Below are 18,954 nucleotides of genomic sequence, written 5' to 3'. Positions count from 1 at the left end.
CTTCTCAGCTTGAAGAGGTGTTAGCCAGGAGCTGGTTTTTGAAAGCTAGGGAGAACTTGGAGTTGTCATGGGGTGTTATCATAGACAGTCTTTCCTCCTTTATGGCTTTGAACCCACCTGAATAAGGATAGGAAGAAGGAGAAGAAGAAATTTGGAAAATAAATCAGTAATTTTTACACTGATAACCGTCCTGCAGTATAGTAAGAGCGTACATTAAAACGATTAATATTCATTTTGTCTGCAGTATTATGATAACCTCCCAGTTTGAAACGAAGAATACTCTTCAAGCATAGAAATAATTAATGGTTTGAAAGTAGTTAAATGTTTGTTGTGTTGTGTTTTGTTTTTTTTGAAATAAGTGTTCTCAGGCTCTTCATCCAGCACGAAATATGACCCTGACATTCTGAAGGCGGAAATCTCCACTACAAGATTAAGGGTGAGAATGTTTAATATACTTCCATTTAAATTCTGCACAGTAAGGTTCATGACTGCACTGCTACACTTGGGCTAGCAGAGAGTCAGATTTAGGCCTATTCCACTCTGATATTGAAACCTCCTACTATTCTTCTCTAACCATCATTCAAGGATTTTAATTACATTCTCAGCCAAATCATCCCAAAGCCTGTACAATTAACTTCTACAGGGAACACCCTCAGCTTTGAGAAGTATATTAATTGGAGAAGTGTTTAACTATACCTCATAATTAATTCCACCCAGAAAATAATTGAATAATTGATTATTTTTTCTCTTTTTTTAAGGGAGAAACCTGAGAAAGGAGTGGGAGAAATCCTTTAAAAATGCCTGTGAATAGCATAGGGATCAGCACCAGTGTGCTTAATTAAGAGAAGAGAGTCTTTGTTTATGAAAGCAGTTTTGAGGCTCTCATGGTAGAATTTAATTTCAAATTTGTGAAATGCTGGGTAATCAGGGACTTCAAAAAACTCTGCACATAAAAGCTGAAAGCGAAAGAGTATTTTAATGCTGCATCTTGGCAATATTTTTACACAACATTTTTCTGTCAAAAGTGCAAGTTTTGCAACATTGAAATCTTTCATCAATTTTTTGGTCTTCTATTTGCCCTTTGAGAGGCAGTAATAAAATTAAAAACTCTAGATTTTTTTCAAATGTTTCATTTTAATATTTCTAAATGTAATTGGATTTTTCATTTTGAAATGATTATTCACTTCAATATTTCCTTCAATTTTATTTAATAAAATACACTTTAGCTTTTGTCAAAATGAAACATTTTTATCCAGAATAATAGAACAGTGTTTTGAAGTTGCCAAAACCCCCAGAAAACTCCACTCTTTGCCCAACTCTGTTCAGGATAGGTGCTAGCACATACGTATGCATATCTCAGTCATTGTATTTGGTTATCTTTTAATGATGTGAAAAATTGTTTTAATATGAAAAATAGTCTCCTTAGATCAACCCTAAGTAAGAAAGAAATGGTGTGGAATAAATATGGAGCTCAATTATTTAAACCATAGCATATCATGCCTTATAGACAGATACGGTTCTCTACATTTCACAAATCAAAACCTGCTCAGCCAGGTTGTCAAAAGACAAGACTTGCACTTGGCCCATGAATGTGAGCTTGGTGATGCATAGGGTCTTCATGCATAGAAACTATAGGAGAAGTGCTAGTTACACAGCTCTTTCATTGCCCCCTGCTGGACATTGGTGAAACAGCTGCTCCGGGAAGTGTCAAACAGAACATGTTTTTTTGTCATCTTCAAAATAGTGATAAGGTTTATACGTATGTAGTATTTGGGAAGTATTACACATTTAACTTTCAACAAATTAAAAAAAATTAACATACATATTTACCAGAATATGGTACATATGTTATCTCCCATACTGTACGTGCCTTCCCTTTTTCCCTACCCTTTTGTGTAAAGAACTGACTTAAGCCTAACTTCACTATAGCACAATACTTAATTTTGAGAAACCTGCTGACCAGCCTGCAGAGTGAGAAGCCTGCTGGCCAGCCTGCTCTCTAAGAAAACATATTTCAATAGCAAGCAAGAATTTTTGAAGAGGTGTAAAACCTTTTATCTGTAGGAGGGGGAATTTAGTTTGTTAGGGGAGTCTGACAGGGCAGCTGGGCCAGAGAGCAAGGTTCAGGATGTGATGCTTTTAAATTGGAGGGGAAGGGACAGAAGTGGACAGGTGCTTAGCTGTTCAAAGGTGACTGGGGTCATTACTTGTTTTAAAAAATGTGGGTATACACAGAAAAGTAACTTTAAAATGATGCCTCATTCAACAGATATTTTTCTTTCCTTTTACAGTCAGGCCTGAGTGAGATAGAATTTTATTATCTTTTAATGTTAATCAAGAACAGCAGGTACAGTCAGAAGAAGGCAAGACACAATTCCTCCTTATGAACCAGCTGATTTGTTTACTAATCAAGTACAATTGTGAGATTCTATGAAATATGTTTAGCTTTAACATGAGCCATCATAGGCATAATTTGGAAAATTTGGCCTGCAGAACCTCCTATTATTGATGAAAATGCTTATGAAGAAAAGAACCAGCTTAGACTTTTGGAGCTTATGATGATTTTGCAGAATTGGTAATGAAAAAAAATTTTTACTGTAATATGAGCACTTATAAAAATCATTACAGTAATAAAAACAGAACCCTATGATGTCTCTTTTAGATTTACAATTTGGACTAGGTCTGCAGGTTTTAGAAGTAGAAGGTGGCCTCTGGGAAAGCAGGATGGTATAGAATGAATAGGATAAATATTTTTGTGGATACTTTGCTAGTGCACAACACAAATGCAGTAATTGGCATGCATATATGCTTTGGAAGATGAAGGGTAGTCATGTACAGAGCTATAATGCATACGTGTTGTATGCTAGCAGGTTTCCAGTCAGCTAGTCAGAACTAAAACATTGACTAGAGAACAGTTGAGTTAAATATACTATACCTCTGTCACATACTGGCTGAAATTCAAAAGCTTTCTAAGATTTGCAATAGTAGCATAAGGAGAAAAGAATTTAAACCTTTACAGGAAGTTTTGGAGAGGTTTCTAGACTCCTGCTTGTTAACATTATCTGCACGGTGTACATTAACTTTTTGACACATGAATTCTCTACTGTTTGTTTTATGATATACAGAACACCAAAGGCATGCTTAGTGTTTGTACTGAATAAAGGAAGGAAAAAAATCCCTTTCCAAGAAGAATTTAATTGAAGCACCTGATTCTGCAGGGGGTTCTGCTTGGACAGTTTGGAGCCTTAATTAGTAATTGGTAATGCAGTACAAAGAATAGTGAGCATACAGGATCATAATGTATATTAAGAATATGTGATGGATAGCCTTTATAGAGTAGTGAGCTTTTCATTTTGTTCTCCATTTCACCCTTATTAGCACACGGGAGCAGGGGGGCAGAAGAGGTTAGCACTGAAGAGCCTGGCTAAAGATGAAATTTAAACATGAAGCAGAAAGTTGCTGTTGAACAAGGAACAAATTCAAAGTATAGGCATGGAAGAAGGCATAAAGATGTGCCTAAGAGAAGGGACTGAGAGGGCTGCCAGGCAGGAGGCTTAGAGAGGAGCAGGGGTGTAGAGAGAGAGGGCAGAGAGATATGGAAAGGAGTGGGGGAGCTGCATTAAGTCTTGAAGGAGAAGACAACGAGCACAGGAATGCTTGGAGTGCACTAAACACACAGAAGCATGGATTATCATGTAGGTCACATTCTTCTGGGTAACACACCTAAGCTGGCGGCGTAACATTTCTTGATAATGAAATTATGTTGAATTGCAGCGAAGGACGTTTAGAAAATCAACGCAGTGAAAACTTATGGGTAAGAGTTAGGCAGGGATACCAACTTCTCAGGTTGAAAATAGTGTGTGCCCTCTGAATTTATAAGTTCTCTCTTCCTGCTGAGAACATTCTTGGGAATGGCAGGGAAGGGTGCCCTCAAGGTGGCTTCACCACCTTGTTGCTGGATTTGATGTGTATGTAGTGGGAGTAAAAGAGGGGGATAATGTTCAAGTAAAACCCATTCTGAGACCTGAAATGTTCATGTACAATAGTTCTGTATTTGCTCTTTCTCTCTGAGAAAATATTCAGCCAGTCAGAAAAGAAGCGTCTGAAAAACAACTAAAAATGTCCACTTTTTCAGTCTGTTGGATCTTAACTATACATTTCTGTTCTTATATTTTAAGTTTGTTCTAGTTACAGCTACGTTTTGGGTTAAAGTTCTAACGCAACTAAAAAATAAAATCTAACATAATTAATTGAAAAGATTTTTCACCAGAGGAAGCATTTAAAAGTTTTAAGTTCCAGAAAGGTAAACCTGAATCCTCAATTTAGGTGAAAAACTTTACTGGGGGAATCATTTGAAACCTTTTATTCCTATTGTAGCCAAAGCTTCACGCTTGGACAGGCTGAAGTTTTTTCGTAAATCTTAATTTGGGGACCCAACAATAATTACATTTTCCAAAGTACTAAAAACCTCTAGGTCCCTTTGAAGAGTCTAGGAGCTGTTAGTTCTTTACACCTTGGAATCAAAGGCTTATTTCAGATAGGAACTTAAATGTGGCTTGAAAATTTTGACAATAGTATGCATACATTAATATATTTTTGCAGGGATGAGCTGCGTAGGAAGGATCTCGGATGATATATAGCGCTAATCTTTCATTCCAACACATCTTTATTTGTTGATGCATTTAAAAATAATTGTAAATTTAAATTAACTGGAAATTTGTGATGTAACCAGACTAGCATTTTCAAATGGTAGGAAAGGAAACTTGAACATGGTATTCCCTCATTTTTGTCTGTCATCAATTTCTGTATACCCTTTTCTTTAACTTTACAATCAAAGGTTAGACTGATAACTCATTGAAAATGAAGGCTTTCTCTTTTTATATTGCTTTAAAGCGCTACTTCTGCTTAAGGTTCTTAGGTAGAAACTATACTCAAGTGGTTTATGTTATTATTAGTTTGAGATGGGAGCATTACTCATGAATGGTGAAGCTGAGATTGAGTTGTGCAGATCATCTTAACGTAATGAGTACAATAAAATCTTCATACAAACTCATTCTTTTCTGTTTTTCTCACTTACTCAAAGCCTGCTGAAATAAATTGAATCTTTCAGTTCTAATTCAGTGGTCTTTTAAATCAAACCTTGTATGTCATTCTTTAGCAAGAAAATATTTTATGGAGGTTTTGAAGAGTTTTAAAAGTATAATTGGGCCTACATTTCATACTGCTTTGTTTAGGCTTCCTGAGCAGTTTAAGTCCAACTAATTTCAGAAACCTCTAAAAGTTTCCATTTTATTACCATTTCTGTGCAAAATATTATTGTAATTCCAAAACATCCAGTGTTTCACGATCCTTTCAATGCTTTAAGTAAGAGCTATGTGTCACATTAGAAAGGTGATTTTCTCCATTTTCCAAGTGACATGCCACCAATTTCCAGCTATATGGTGTTGCTCACTTCTGTTTCACTGGGTATTGTCCATTCTGGACCTGAGGCAAGTGTAATCTGGGAATAGATATTCAATGATGATAGGGGAAAGCAGGAAACATTTGGTAGTGTTTTTGCTTCCAAGTCATAATTGTCTGAAAGTGCTTGGGATTTTGGAAGGCTAAAACTAGGCTGAATGTGAAATGGGATAGTGTGCAGAGTTAGATGTTTGTGGGAAATGCAGTTTATCAATAGGTTCCCCTATTTCACATGGATATTTCTGTCACCACTGTGTGGGATTATAAATAATTATAACTTATAACTGAGTCCCATCCTTGGCCTGCAAATTTTGTCTTTGTGTATATGAAATGTGTATGTGACATTAGAAAAAAATGGAAGAGCTCTTTGTTTTAATTTGAAACAAACATTTAGTATGACGCATGCAAATCTGTCAGCATAGTAATGTTAACTGCTGTAGTAGTTAAGGTAAAAAAAATAGGAGGGTAAAAAATAAGACAAATTTTTATTTAGATGATCAAAGTAGCTGGGGAAAGATAGTTGGTATGTTCACATTTGCACCCCAAATGTTCCAGTATAGTATCTGAATCCAGAGGATGATGATTCTTAGAAATAAAAGTGAAATTAACTGATTGTTTTGTTTTTTTCAAGCTGAGAAAAATGCAGGAAGTAAATAAAACAGGCTAGGCCAACCAGTCAATATCTTTGAGTTTTATAAGAGGGATAATTAATGGGGAAAATGGAACCAGGCTCTTTTGAATGCATTGAAATATAATGGACTGAGAGCTTCTGGGGATGAAAAAGTGAAAATGTAATAATAAGCTGAAAAATAAACAGGAGCATCCCTCTAGGACAGTTGGCATGCATGCTTAACAAGTGAAAAATAAATTACATTTTAAAATTCTCTCTGGTTTAATAACCCAGCATGATGTCAGTGCAAATAAGGAAATGTGTATTGTTTTGCCTGTGTCCCTTTAACACTAAGGCAAGTTACACACAGATTTGAAGAGGATAAATACTCTTCTTTTTAAAAAATATCAGTAGACCAGTTTACCTTTTTTCCCCCCTCATCTAATGTAGAAAATGCAATAATTGTTCAAAGCCATATGTGATGCTGTTTAACAAGAGGAATTTTCTAATTCTTACTTTGATTTCACAAAAAAGGTTAAGAAGCTGAAGAGGGAACTCTCTCAGATGAAGCAGGAGCTGCTGTATAAGGAACAAGGCTTTGAAACATTGCAACAGTGAGTACCAGAACATTGACTAAATTCAATCTCCTAGTTATAACCAAAGCAAATAGAATTATTATTATTATTCTAGATTACACAGATTTGCAGAAAAAAAAGACTAGGGATAGACAAGGGTTGGAAAGAATCCACAAAAAATAAACTTCTGGGAATCTAATCACTTTCATAGAAACTGAAGCCTTTTTTTTAATTGGACTACAGGAAATCATAAAACCCACAAACCTGGTTTGGGAGTGAAAAGCAGTAAAACTAGTTCCATTTAACTGTTGTGTAATAGATCAGTAAAAATGTGTTGGAAAATGGGGGAAATAGGGTTAACAGGAAGGACCACGGCCAGACCTTTAATTCCTGTAAGATGCTTGATAAGATTGTCTGCCCCCTCCATTGGCATGGGCAGAGAGATATGCAACCTTGGCAATTTACGCACAGTGGAGATAAGCTTGGCATGAGTCACAATTCCGTGTATTTTTTCAGTTGGTCACTCTCAGGTGTGCATTTTGAATCCTCTCCATATCATCACTTCTGGCAGGCTGCTAAAGTAGTGGAATGGAGCTTCATAAGGGCAAACAACCTTCAGCAGCTCTTACACTTAACAGTGTTAAAAGGTGGATTTTTGTTTGCTATATGTTTCATGTTTCAGGTTTTTAAAATTAAAATTATACATCCATTTTACAACTATGTCCTAAATCAGGTCTACAAACTATCTTGGAAGAACTGATTGTCTCAATAGGCCAATGATTCTCAACTGCAGTGCTGTAATATCTTTTTAAGCGAGGAGCAAAATATTATCCCTTTGTGCAAACACCAACACAAGTCGCAAGATAAACCCAGATTCCCAGTGTCAAAAACATTCTGACCTGTAGTGATCTTTCCGAGTTCTTTGCAACTGAAGGATTGCTCTGTAATTTTTCTGTAGTCAAAAAAAATGAGCGAAAAATAACAGCTGGCATTTTCTGGGGCAGGGGGACAACTCCAGTCTAACAAGGTGTGCCTCGAGTCAAAACAAGGTTGAGAATCACTAGTTCAAGCTAATACCACTCAGAGAAGAACTCCAGTTTCACAATGTAGCAAGCCATTCAAATTTTTGGAAGCTCTTTGCACAGCAGTTATTCTTGGCTTCTAAAAATTGGTTCCTCAGTCTACAAAGGTGTTTAAGCATTTAAGTAAGACTTGTACATCTGAATACCTTTGCAGACCTAGGCATGAGGTGCTAAGCATTGTTCAGAAATATGACTAAAGAAGGAGATTGACCTGTGTCCCAGTACACCCTAGAGTTCAAATATACTAAGAAGCATATTTTCTTGATTAGTCTGAACAAAGATATATTATTACTACCGCTAATAATAATTTGTATGGTGGCAACACTTGGAGGACCCAAGAGAGATCATAATCCTATAGCTTCTGGCCATGTACAATAAAGCTGACACTAAATCTCATCCTGAAGAACTTGCTGTATTTATTCAAATACAAGACAAGGTGTTTTCCCCCAATTGTTTGGGGGGAGGGGGAGGAAGCCCCATATCTTATAAGTGCATGCAAGGAAATCTCATTAAATATGCTGTCTGTCATTAAATTACTGCCAAAAACAGCATGTTCTCAGCAATGGAAACCAACTAGGCAGTTGAGTAAATGTAGCCAACACTCAGCATGACAGTGTAACACATGGTCCACACTGGACAAACATGCTGATGGGAACCTTTTTTTGGAGTGGTCCTTAAAAAAATAAAAATAAAAACAATAAAAAAGGGTATGTTGGGGTGGAGGGGGGAGTTGTTCCTCCAAGATGGAATGCATACCGGGTCTGGAGGCACTGCAATAACAAGCTGGCACTTGGAGAGGCCAGAGCAAGCTCTGACACCCTCCCCTGGTGCCAAAAATGCTGATGGGAACATTTGTTTATTTATTTATTTTTAAATGCACTTATCACCCTACACTTACAAAGCTTCACATGTTGAGCATCCTTCTTACCAAAATTTCATATTGTCAAAAATACAAAAACTACATATTCAAAAACATACAGCTACATGCATTAAACCGTGAAACAACATGCATCAATTTCCTACAAAAGAACCCATTACAGCACTTTTTCCCTCATAAAGAAACCCATGGAAAAACTGTTACCTTGGTAGCCACCTGAAATTTTCTGCCCCTCCCATCAGTCCTCTCTGTTGGTTTAGGGAAATGAGTGTGTCTAGTCCTTTTTCCTCCACGTCTTCTCTGCCTGCTCTTCTCCAATCTCTTCTTTGTCCCAACTGATGTAGTATTTCAGTTTATGCAACCCCAGCTTCAGGCACTCTGTTTCAGTGAAAGCCAACCCCTTAAACACCCAGAAGTTTCTTATTTTCCATAAACTTGTTTTCAAACAAGCAAATAAAGTCCTTAGTAATGTTTCCTCCAGTCCCTTTGGTATGAGTGTGTTTATGTATATATACACACACATGTACACACACACGCATATATATATATATATATATATATATATATATATATATATATATATATATAGTTACATCAGCTTTATTTTGGTGACACACAGAAAGTGGCATATGATTAGTGTGGGCTTGCCGTCCATGAGGTGAAGCCAGACCAGGTTGTTCTGCACCACATCCGCTTCTCAATTTTTGGAGCACCCCAGGTCTTGTGACAAGAACACCCCGTTCCAGTCATGAGTGGGGGCTAATTAGCACACGGCTTCTTTGTGTGAGGGCACCAGAGCGCAAACTTATTGAGCAGCACTGAGCTGTACAGTCATCATGGCTTGACATACTGTTGACTGGTGAGGCCCAAACCAATGAACTATGTGGTAAATCCACAAGTCTTTGGCTTTAAACTAATATTATACATAGTTTGCTCTGCATATAAATAGGTGCCAACGTGCTGCTTAGAAGTGTGTTTTTGGAGTACCTATGCTAAAACTTGCAGCAGTTTCAAAAAAAGTAACATACGTCAATTCTGAATGCGTTAAGTGTATGGATACTATTTGAAAATTGCTACAGCAGTGTTTAATTTCAAGGTTATTGTTTTCAAATTTGCTTCTCACTTCTACGTGCTAAGGAAGAGCAGGCTCTGGCAGTAAGGAGAGAGGAAAGGGGCTGCCAGAAGAAAACGATGGGAGCTACCTGACCTCCCCTGCCCCCCCCAAGATCTCGTTTCGCAGTTGTAGCAGTGGGAGGGTAGACAAATTCAAGGCAAACCTCCAATAATTAGATTCTATGCCTAGAAAATTATAACCAATTTATAAATTTTCCATGTAGAGAATGTAAATAATGTGGGGGCCATCTTATAATCAAGCTCGTCTTTTATATGAATAAATATGGTACATTGCACATAGACAGGACAGACAAAGGTAGGGAGCAGGGAAGTACTAGTTCCTCTTTGCAGGTAGGAGAGCAGAGATTCAATGGGATTGACTTGTCCAGGTTCAGGACAGAATGCCTATGGCAGAGTTGGGAATTGAACTATGATCTCCTATGTCTCCATTGCATGTCTAACACCAAAAGGCTGTTGTTCTTCCTCCAACATTATTTGCATTAGTGCTAACGGAAAACTGGACTTCCTGCTTTGTAGTTTTATAGGACAGTTTTTCCTAATCTGATTCTCCAGGCTGGTCCAGGAAACAGTGACTATATCTGTTACCATCATCATTGCATTGATAGTGCTGTGAGGACAAAGATATCACTCTGAGAAGAAATTAAATTCATTCCTGCATGCTGGCACAAAATAGTGAAGTAAAATATGAATCGGAAACACTCAGCACCTCTTGAAGTCAGGCCCATAACTTCCTTTAATTTGAATAAAAAGGAGATGTAAGACTGGTTCATTATTTTAGGACATATAATGCAATGACAGGAGGGAGAAGGAAAAGGTAATTGCCTGGATGTATTTAATCATAAATTATATTTCACTTGAGGCACAATCTTAAAAAATTATTCTAAAACTTAAAGTAATAAAAACTCATGCCACTGTCCCAGGATTAAAGGTTAGCCAAGCACGCTGGTTTTATTATATTAATGCAACAATTAAGTATTGTTTTAAAGCAGCTTGCTTGCAAGCAATTTTGATAGGAATCCAAAGCATGTTTGAGAAACTGTCAACAGCATACCACAGGAAAACAATGGGCGTTTGTTGTAAAAATTCAGGCAGCCACTTTTGAACAGCACTAATCACGTTAATTTAAAACAGGAAGATGGAGCGTTTCACGTGTCAGAGACCCTTCATGTCCATCTTAAGTATATAAGGAATAAAGCAATTGTAGTTTGATTGTGGCACATCATACTATTAAACAGCATGCAGTGTATTGCTCAACTACTCATTCAGGGTGCCTCATCCATTGCACATGCTGTAACTCTTTGACCTTAGTAATCTGATAACTTACAAAAAATCAAGTGCTGTCTGATGGTAAATGTGTCCCTGCTTATAAAGAATTGCAGATTTAAATAGAAACCCAGTATAGTTACTGTCTGTGTAAAACTAGCGCTGAGTGAAAATGATATACAATCTGCTCTAGTGCCCTTTCTTCCAACACTTCTCTCTGATGCCACGATCTCCATGTTATCGCAGTGTATTCTAATCAGGTGAGCTAGTAACTACACCTAGATAAAATGACTTTTTATTTTTGTGGTGTGCATACTTTGTAGTTTCTAGATATAACTGCCTTACTTTATGGTAAAAATGCAGTGGGCAAATATTGCAGTTTTGTGCTAAGTAATAAAAATGTGAGGCAACAAATAAATGATATTGGATGGCTTTTTGCTGTAGGAGTTAATAGTTCATAGACAATTTTAGCACCAAGTTTTGCAAAAGATGCTCCCAAGTTTGTCTGTACTCTGTGTGATTTAGGTACAAGCTGGCCAATCAAACAGTTGTATACAACTGTTATCTTTCTGCAGGTAAACAGCATGTATGTGTTTTGTGATTCTTTTAGAAAAGATGGTCTTTGTTATTCCAACTTCTTCTGTAATAGTTGGCACAGTTCTTTCATGGCCAAGCTTCTGCACAAAATATTTGTTTTGTGTAGGCAGGCTGTGTTTCTGCATGCAGTTTTGAACAAAATGTTGAACATGAAAAAATGTGCTGCAGTTTTGGAGCTGTCCTTAGACATGGAGACCTCAATTTCCAAAAATCAGAAAAAAATATGACTCAGTACAAGTATTTTGCAAGTTTTGGTACATGCATTGGGTAATCAAGACCACAGCTGATCACTAAAGTGCTGGTACATTCCTCACTCACAAGGTTAATATCTTCAAGTGAAAATGATGTATGATGATAGAAACAGAAAGGCAATTGCATTAAAAAGAATGTATTCTCTGCATGGTGCTGGACTTTGAAGATGCCTGCTTTTAATTTTGTGAAGCACAGCTACAATCATTGTATAATGCTTTGAAATATTCAGTTTAATAGGAGTGGTGGGAGAAATGTGTTTTACAGGCTGCACTTGCTGAAGTAAATATTATGGTAAAGCTAAGCTGAAGTATCTTTTGACTTCAAGTTCCATAGTGTTTGTATCTCTATAAAGCTATGTCTTAAAAAATTGTTGATGTTGCAGGAATTCTTTACACTAGCTTCTGTAGGGCACATGATAATGGTTGTCTAGAGATTCTGTAAGGAAAATAGAGCCTTCAGATTATTTGAACATAATAGCTGTTCTTAACCATTAATGCCTAGGAGTAGTGTACGCCAGAGGGAACCTGAGGATTCAAACAGATGCAACACTTGAATCGTTCCAAGAATGTCACTAATTGGGAGCTGGTTCACAAATGTTGCTGGACAGAAGAGTTTACATGTACACTGCTAAGGGTTCATAGTTTACCTTTTAGGGCGCATCCAGATATGCGTGGATGTTTGGTTCCCTGGGGACAACTAACAGTGGTGCAATGCCTTCTCCACGCATGCTTTGGCATGTGGCAAGTTGCCCTGGGTGGGGTAAGGGAGGCTGGGGCCAGCACTGTGCTGGTCCCAGCAGCCTTATTTGGGGTCTTGGGAGTGGGGGGTGTCTTGGGGGCCTCCTGGGGCTGTAGCTGTGGCAATTCTTCTGCACAGAACCTGGCTGGCAGTAGAGCAGCATGTGCTGCTCAAGTGTGTGCTGCACCGGGGTTTTTTCCAGTATTTTTTTGTTAGATATCCAGGGGTCAAAAAAACCTGCGGGGAAAAAAATGAGAACACTGGACTGTGCGATATGTGGCCCTGCAAATGTGTTTGTGGCACCACATACCGCATGACTGCGCTCATCTGGATGCACCCTTGGGGACTACGTTGGTGCATTAATGGCACCGGGGGGTGGTAGAGTACCTACATTATTGTACCTTCCAGGGATCAGTCCTTAGAGTTTTCTCCAGGATTCCCCTAGAGGAGGAGCAAGATGTGGCTTGTAGAAGGGGGTTGTAGTGGAGGGGGTTGCCAGGTGTTGGGGGGCTCTGTACCCCCCCCGCCCTCGCTTGTAGTACCCAGGGGACTGACTGGGTGTATGCCTACCCCCTCCCCCCCAAGAACTCCGTGGCTTTTCCAATCTTCTACTCACTGTGTACAGGGTGGATTCTTTGGGGGCAAGGATGGCTGCAGGAGTGCTAATACGTGCCCATTTTTCTATGGCTCTGTCCCTCCCCCTTTCCCTCTCCCCTCCCCTCCCCTCCCAGCTCCCCAGCAATTGACAGACATATTACTGTTATAGGCACAACCACAAGTAGGAGGCCACAAAGTGCCCCCCCATAAGCTGGCTACCACCCCACCCCCACCCAAAATAATCATGGGATCCTCACCAGGGTCCTTTAACAGGGAAATAAAACTGACACAGAGGCTTTCTGCTTCCCCACCCCTGTAGACTGTAGTCTCTGTAGGCTAGTGGTTTTCAACCTTTTTCATTTGCAGATCCCTAAAACAATTTGAATGGAGGTGTGTACCCCTTTGAATTGTGTGCGCATTCATGTACTTTTGATTGATCATAGTTATCTCTGATGGACCCCCTAGACAAAGTCTGCAGACCCCCGTGGGTCCGTGGTTGAAAGCCACTGCTGTAAACAATAGATCTTTGGGCAAAAGTCTTGGTTGCATCCCAAAGTAGCCCCAGTGCCCTGGGGGGGGGGGGGGGGGGGGTTGGGATGGGTGAGGAGCAGCGTAGTGTGCAATGCCTGGAGAACTAATGAGACATGGAGTGCATTGTGTCTGTGCATAACATTAAATTACTTCGAGGAAGACCAGCTCAAAATAGTACTTTGTTTTTCCGTGTGTGATTTTTTTGAAGTGTTTTAGGATATTTTAAACTGGTCTAAATTAAACTCGTGTCCATGTAAACTCTTGAGGTTTAAAGCGTTTATAGAATATTCTGAGTGTTACATCTGTCTACACCCTGAGATAAGTTTGGTGGTTTTTCTTTTCCAAAAGGCTCATTGGCTGCCTATACATGTGCTGGGGGGGGGGTTAATTAGGGTGGTTCCCAGACAGCTGCTCTAATTAAAAGGCTCACCCTCATGTGTATTAAGCTCCCACATGTTGTAAAATGGCTGCCAGATGCTTTCTCTAAACTCATTTGACGTTTAGATAAAGCACCCCTGTGACCATTTTAAAATTCAGAGGGGCTTAATGCACGTGATGGTGAGGCAATCCTGGAGTGTTTTAATTAGAACACGGAGTAGGCTTGATTAATCGAATCTGCTATGACGTATTCTAATTAGGAAACGAATGAGCACGTGTTGCTTATCTGAAGTACCACATCATGAATCTGGGTATTATTATTAACGGCAACATTATTAACAGCCCTGGGCATGGGCTACTGGTGCCTCCCGAGTCTGGAGCAGTGGTGGGCATCAGATCGCCAACCAGGGGAGAGGGGCATCCCCCAGTAGCCGATCACTGAGCCAGCAGTGAAACTTCTGGTTTCGCAGCTGGCGCCAATGGTCCCGGGAAAATATACTTGGTAGCCACAAGCTTGTCTATCTCTGTCAGCTTTACAGTTTGTTCAGTAAAACATATTACGCACAAAAATCCTTGTCTCGTGTATTAACAGAAAAAAATTCTAGACATGCCTTCTCTTGTCCCACAGCTAAATATTCAGAGGTTAACATATTATTAACATTCTACGCAAAGCTTTATATGCGCTAGGGGAGAGTAGGAAAAACAATTCTACTGGTGTTGTCATCAATCCAGTTGTGCTTGTGTTAGCATCAGCAGGAGTCTTACTGTAGACGTGGCTTCAACAGCTTCTGGTGTCTTTACTGCCAGATTAGTGAAACCACTGCTGGTGTCCTGTCTGTGCTAAGGCTCCCAGGAGTGTCCTAAACTTGCTTGATATATACAAAAACTATGTAGCTAGGAACTGTGTGAGAGGTGGTTTAAGGGGTATGTTCATTGGGGAGGGCAGACTTTTGGGGGGGTGGTTTAATGCATAAACCAGTGCTTCCATTATAAACATTTTAAAGAAGACTTCTTTTCCTTTTTTCCTTTTCCCATCTGTTAACAAGTTACTTTAACAAGGGAAATGATATCTCTAACCTCTTCCAATATTCTAATTGCAAGTTCTCCTGAAAGCAGAACAGCAAAGATCTCATTTCTCTTTGTCAACCATTAACAATATTTCTCTTTACAGAATTGACCAAAAAATGTCTGGAGGCCAGAGTGGGTATGAATTAAGTGAGGCCAAAGCTATTCTGAGTGAGCTGAAGTCTATAAGAAAGGCCATAAGCTCAGGAGAGAGAGAAAAACAAGATTTAATGCAGGTATTTTTAATGCAGGAAAAACAAGATTTAATGCAGGTATTGGGGGGAGGGAAGTTTCGCTAAGTTGTTTTGAATCCTAAAATACTTAATTTGTGCACTACTTTGCACTGTTATATAGTGTCTTTAATTACAGGATCTCAAAGTATTTTAGAAAGCTGAGTATCTATCATGCCATTTTACAGATAGGGAAATTGAAGCACATGACTTCCCGGAGCTCAGACAGGAAGTCATTACAGAATTAGGGCTCTGCTATAAAAAGCCAGAGTCATAAGCCATGTCCAGACATGCAAGGGCATGTGCTTGCAGTGGCAGAAATTGCTGCAGCGCATGCTCCTGCACAGGCACTTTGTTGTGGGATAAACTGTCCTGCAACAGGCAAACTGCCCTTGCCCAGCTCTTCGTGGATCTTCTGCTAGGGAGGGAGGGAGGCTGGGGTCAACACTGGTGCTGGCCCCAGCAGTTTTACCTGATGGCCTGGAGTAGCAGGGGCATAGGTTGAGCAGCACTGGGGCCTGGCTGGCAGCCAGAGTGTTGCTGTGAATGGTCTGGCCTTTGTGTGTGCCAGCGCATGCTTGTGCATGTGTTGTGCTAGTTTTTTTCCCAGGGTGGGGTGGGGGTTGGTTTTTTTTTGCTACTGGGAAATCTTGGTGGCAAATTTTGGCCCTACACTGCAAATTTGCAGTGAAGGGCATGTTTTAACATTTGCCGCATGTGGTTTGGGGCACCACAAAATGATGAACGCCCCTGCATGTCTGGATCATGACCTTAGGGTCTCTCTGCACAGTACAATGTTTAAATGAGTTCTAAAGCACTCTTCAAAAATTAAAATGGATAAAGGTATGGTAAATATTTTTGTACTTAAAAACTGGAATTAAATCCTTGCCTTTATGAAGTCAGTGAGTATTTGGCCATTGATTTCAGTGGAATCATAATTTCGCTTCCTGAATCTAACTTCCTCTGTATTCATTTCTGAAAATAAGTTTTGGCATAAACCTAAATAGTCATTTTTTGGACCCACTAGGGGAAATAAACCTTCTTATCATCACAAAGTGAAGAGTGTGTGCGGTCCTTTATGCTGCCAATAATGACATACCTGCTGTAGTCTATTGCTTTTGTATCTTTTGCATTTTTATGGCATGTATTGATACTTTCTGATTTTTAAAAAAACAAAAAAAAACAAGTCCAAGTTTATACATGAATTCTTTACATGTTTATTCTGAAATGATTACACTGTTGGCTTGGATGTACAATTCTTTATAAAATATTAAAGTAGAAAAAGATTGACTTCAGAGTCATGTATAGGGAAACGTATGTTTGGAAGCTAACAGGCTTTGTTTTATGAAATTTCCTTCATTTCATCTGGTCCTGCTGATCATTGAACTTTGGCTGAAAGTCAGGAGACCATGATTCTTCTATTGTCACTGCCTTGTTCTGTGATGTTGAGTGAACTCAGCCTCTCCCATTTCTTAATTTGGCTGTCTAGCAATATGGAGAAAATGACATATTGAAGAAGTGCCCCAAATGGACCAGGGCCATTCCAAGCACAGAGGAGGTTGCAGCCCATTCCCCAAGCATACTTTATTTTGCTTGAGGAATGGACTGGGGCTTTTTAATGGAGAGACATGTTACAGGAGATAGATTTATTAATTTATCTATTTGGATGGAAGGGTACCCTGTTTAGCACTAACTGAAATCTGAATGTTTATCCTTCTTTGAGATTTTTGGATAGTATCTATATTTTAGACTCTCTGTGATGGGAATTATTAGTGTAAGAACAAGAATGCAACAATGAAACATTTCTGTTTTCTGGGCAGAGTCTGGCAAAGTTGAGAGAGAGGTTCTGCCTGGACCAGAGCACTGGGAGATCTGAACCAGACTTCAGGTCTAGCTCTGTAAGCTCTCAATTGTCTCTCTCTAGACAGACGCTGGATGCAGGGTCTCAGACAGACATTTCTGGTGAGGTAAGTTTTTTTTCATTATGGTAAAGGTAGAAAGAGGAAAGTAATGGACGAATGCTGCTGTTGTGGGATTTAAATCCAATGGCTGTTGCTGTCATTCCAGGCATGCAGTGGGGTTAATAAATGATTTGTCCCAATCTCAGCTACCTTACTTTCCCCCTGATTTTCAAGTTAAGATGCATGTGATATTTTTATTATTAGTGGCCTCATTGCAAATGTAATCTGATTTTACTAAGCAATTCTTGTGTAATAAGGGCACAGATGTTATAAGTGGATCGTATTTCTTGGATTTATTTGTGCAGTCTCTTGCATTTAAACATAGATTGTGGCAATAGTTATATAAAGATTAAGTTTAAAGCTGATTTTCAAAAACAGGATTTCAGAACTTTCTGAATTTTCCTAATTCCAGTTGATGGAATTGGCTTCACTGTCTTTCATTACATTTTCTTTGAAGTTTGTACTGTAAATACAAGAAAGAGATTATATAAGATTTCTAGACTGGGAACTATCTTCATATTTGATATTAGAAGGTGAATTTTTAATGAAGTCCTACTTCCAATTGCACAGGCTTCTTCCAAAATTCTGGAGTTAAGGTAAGAAATCAGAACTTGATGGAATTCATCCAGTTCATAGTGGGACTTTAGTGGAATGACACTTGCTTACACCCTGGTCTACATGTGGTCCTAGCAGCAGTTTTGAAGTGGAAAATGAATAAAAACAAACAATATAATAAAAAAATCACTGTGCTTCATGAATTTAAGTGGTTTATTAACTATAACTTATTGAAGAACAGTTGGCAACCATATTGCAACTACATGTTTCTGTTTTAAGTAAGTAATTTCTCTAGTACATGCATTTGCTTTGTGTTGTGAATGTGTTTTAAAATGACGTTTTATACCATATAATAAGATTGATATTTTTTTCAACAGATTGGAGTGAGGGGTAGATCGAATTTAGCTGAAAAGGTCAGACTAAGTCTCCAATATGAAGAGGCAAAAAGAAGGTAATAGGGTTAGTTGCTTTGTTAAATTATATAGCTTGTGAGTTGGAACATGCTTCAGCAAGTAATGTGTTCTACAGCCCTCTAACGAATCTTGCGTTTGCAATGACATCTAGTGGACCCATCTGTGGATGAATTGTAGTCAATACATTCTTTTCAAGGCAATGTTCCCTTTTTCTTAAATCTGTAAGATTCTTGTGTGCTGATTTATTCTTATTATGAATTTAGTTGTTCATGTTTATAAATCAAATACAGACATTGGCAGAAATGAAATGCTATGAATGCAGTTCAGAGGATTAAGGGAAGGGAGTAAACTGATGTGTTAAGCTCCCATCCCAGATGCTTGCAGGTCTTTTTTTTCAATGTAAATCCTTCTGTAGAATCATGGACTTAGTTTACTGGACCACAGGTGGCTCTGTAGTTTTACGGAGCTGCCTCTACTAGGGTGAGTTCCAATGCAGATTTTGATTGGCTCAACTAATTCCTCCTTGGGGGCTTGGATAATTTCAATAATTGTCTTTCACTTTGGGTGAGGCTTTTTTAATGATTTGCCCCAGAGGAAAAGGAATCAAAACAGTCAGAACTGATAAATGTGGAAAGC

At 38.8% G+C, this 18,954-nt stretch overlaps 1 protein-coding gene across 2 annotated transcripts in view; it reads left to right on the top strand.

Annotated features, from left to right (window-relative positions):
- The window catches only part of WWC2 (WW and C2 domain containing 2), a 163,692-nt gene that overhangs the window by 84,580 nt on the left and 60,158 nt on the right, over positions 1 to 18,954 (top strand). For both annotated transcript variants that reach the window (XM_006269616.4, XM_019481352.2), the window contains exons 4-8: positions 360 to 436; positions 6,605 to 6,684; positions 15,266 to 15,395; positions 17,210 to 17,356; positions 18,283 to 18,356. In XM_006269616.4, the coding sequence (XP_006269678.1) occupies positions 360 to 436; positions 6,605 to 6,684; positions 15,266 to 15,395; positions 17,210 to 17,356; positions 18,283 to 18,356 (508 nt within the window). The remainder of the gene's footprint in view (positions 1 to 359; positions 437 to 6,604; positions 6,685 to 15,265; positions 15,396 to 17,209; positions 17,357 to 18,282; positions 18,357 to 18,954) is intronic.

The sequence above is a fragment of the Alligator mississippiensis genome, chromosome 2 (genome assembly GCF_030867095.1).
Source record: "Alligator mississippiensis isolate rAllMis1 chromosome 2, rAllMis1, whole genome shotgun sequence".
Lineage (NCBI taxonomy): Eukaryota > Metazoa > Chordata > Crocodylia > Alligatoridae > Alligator > Alligator mississippiensis.
This window is presented reverse-complemented; position numbering and strand designations above follow the sequence as displayed.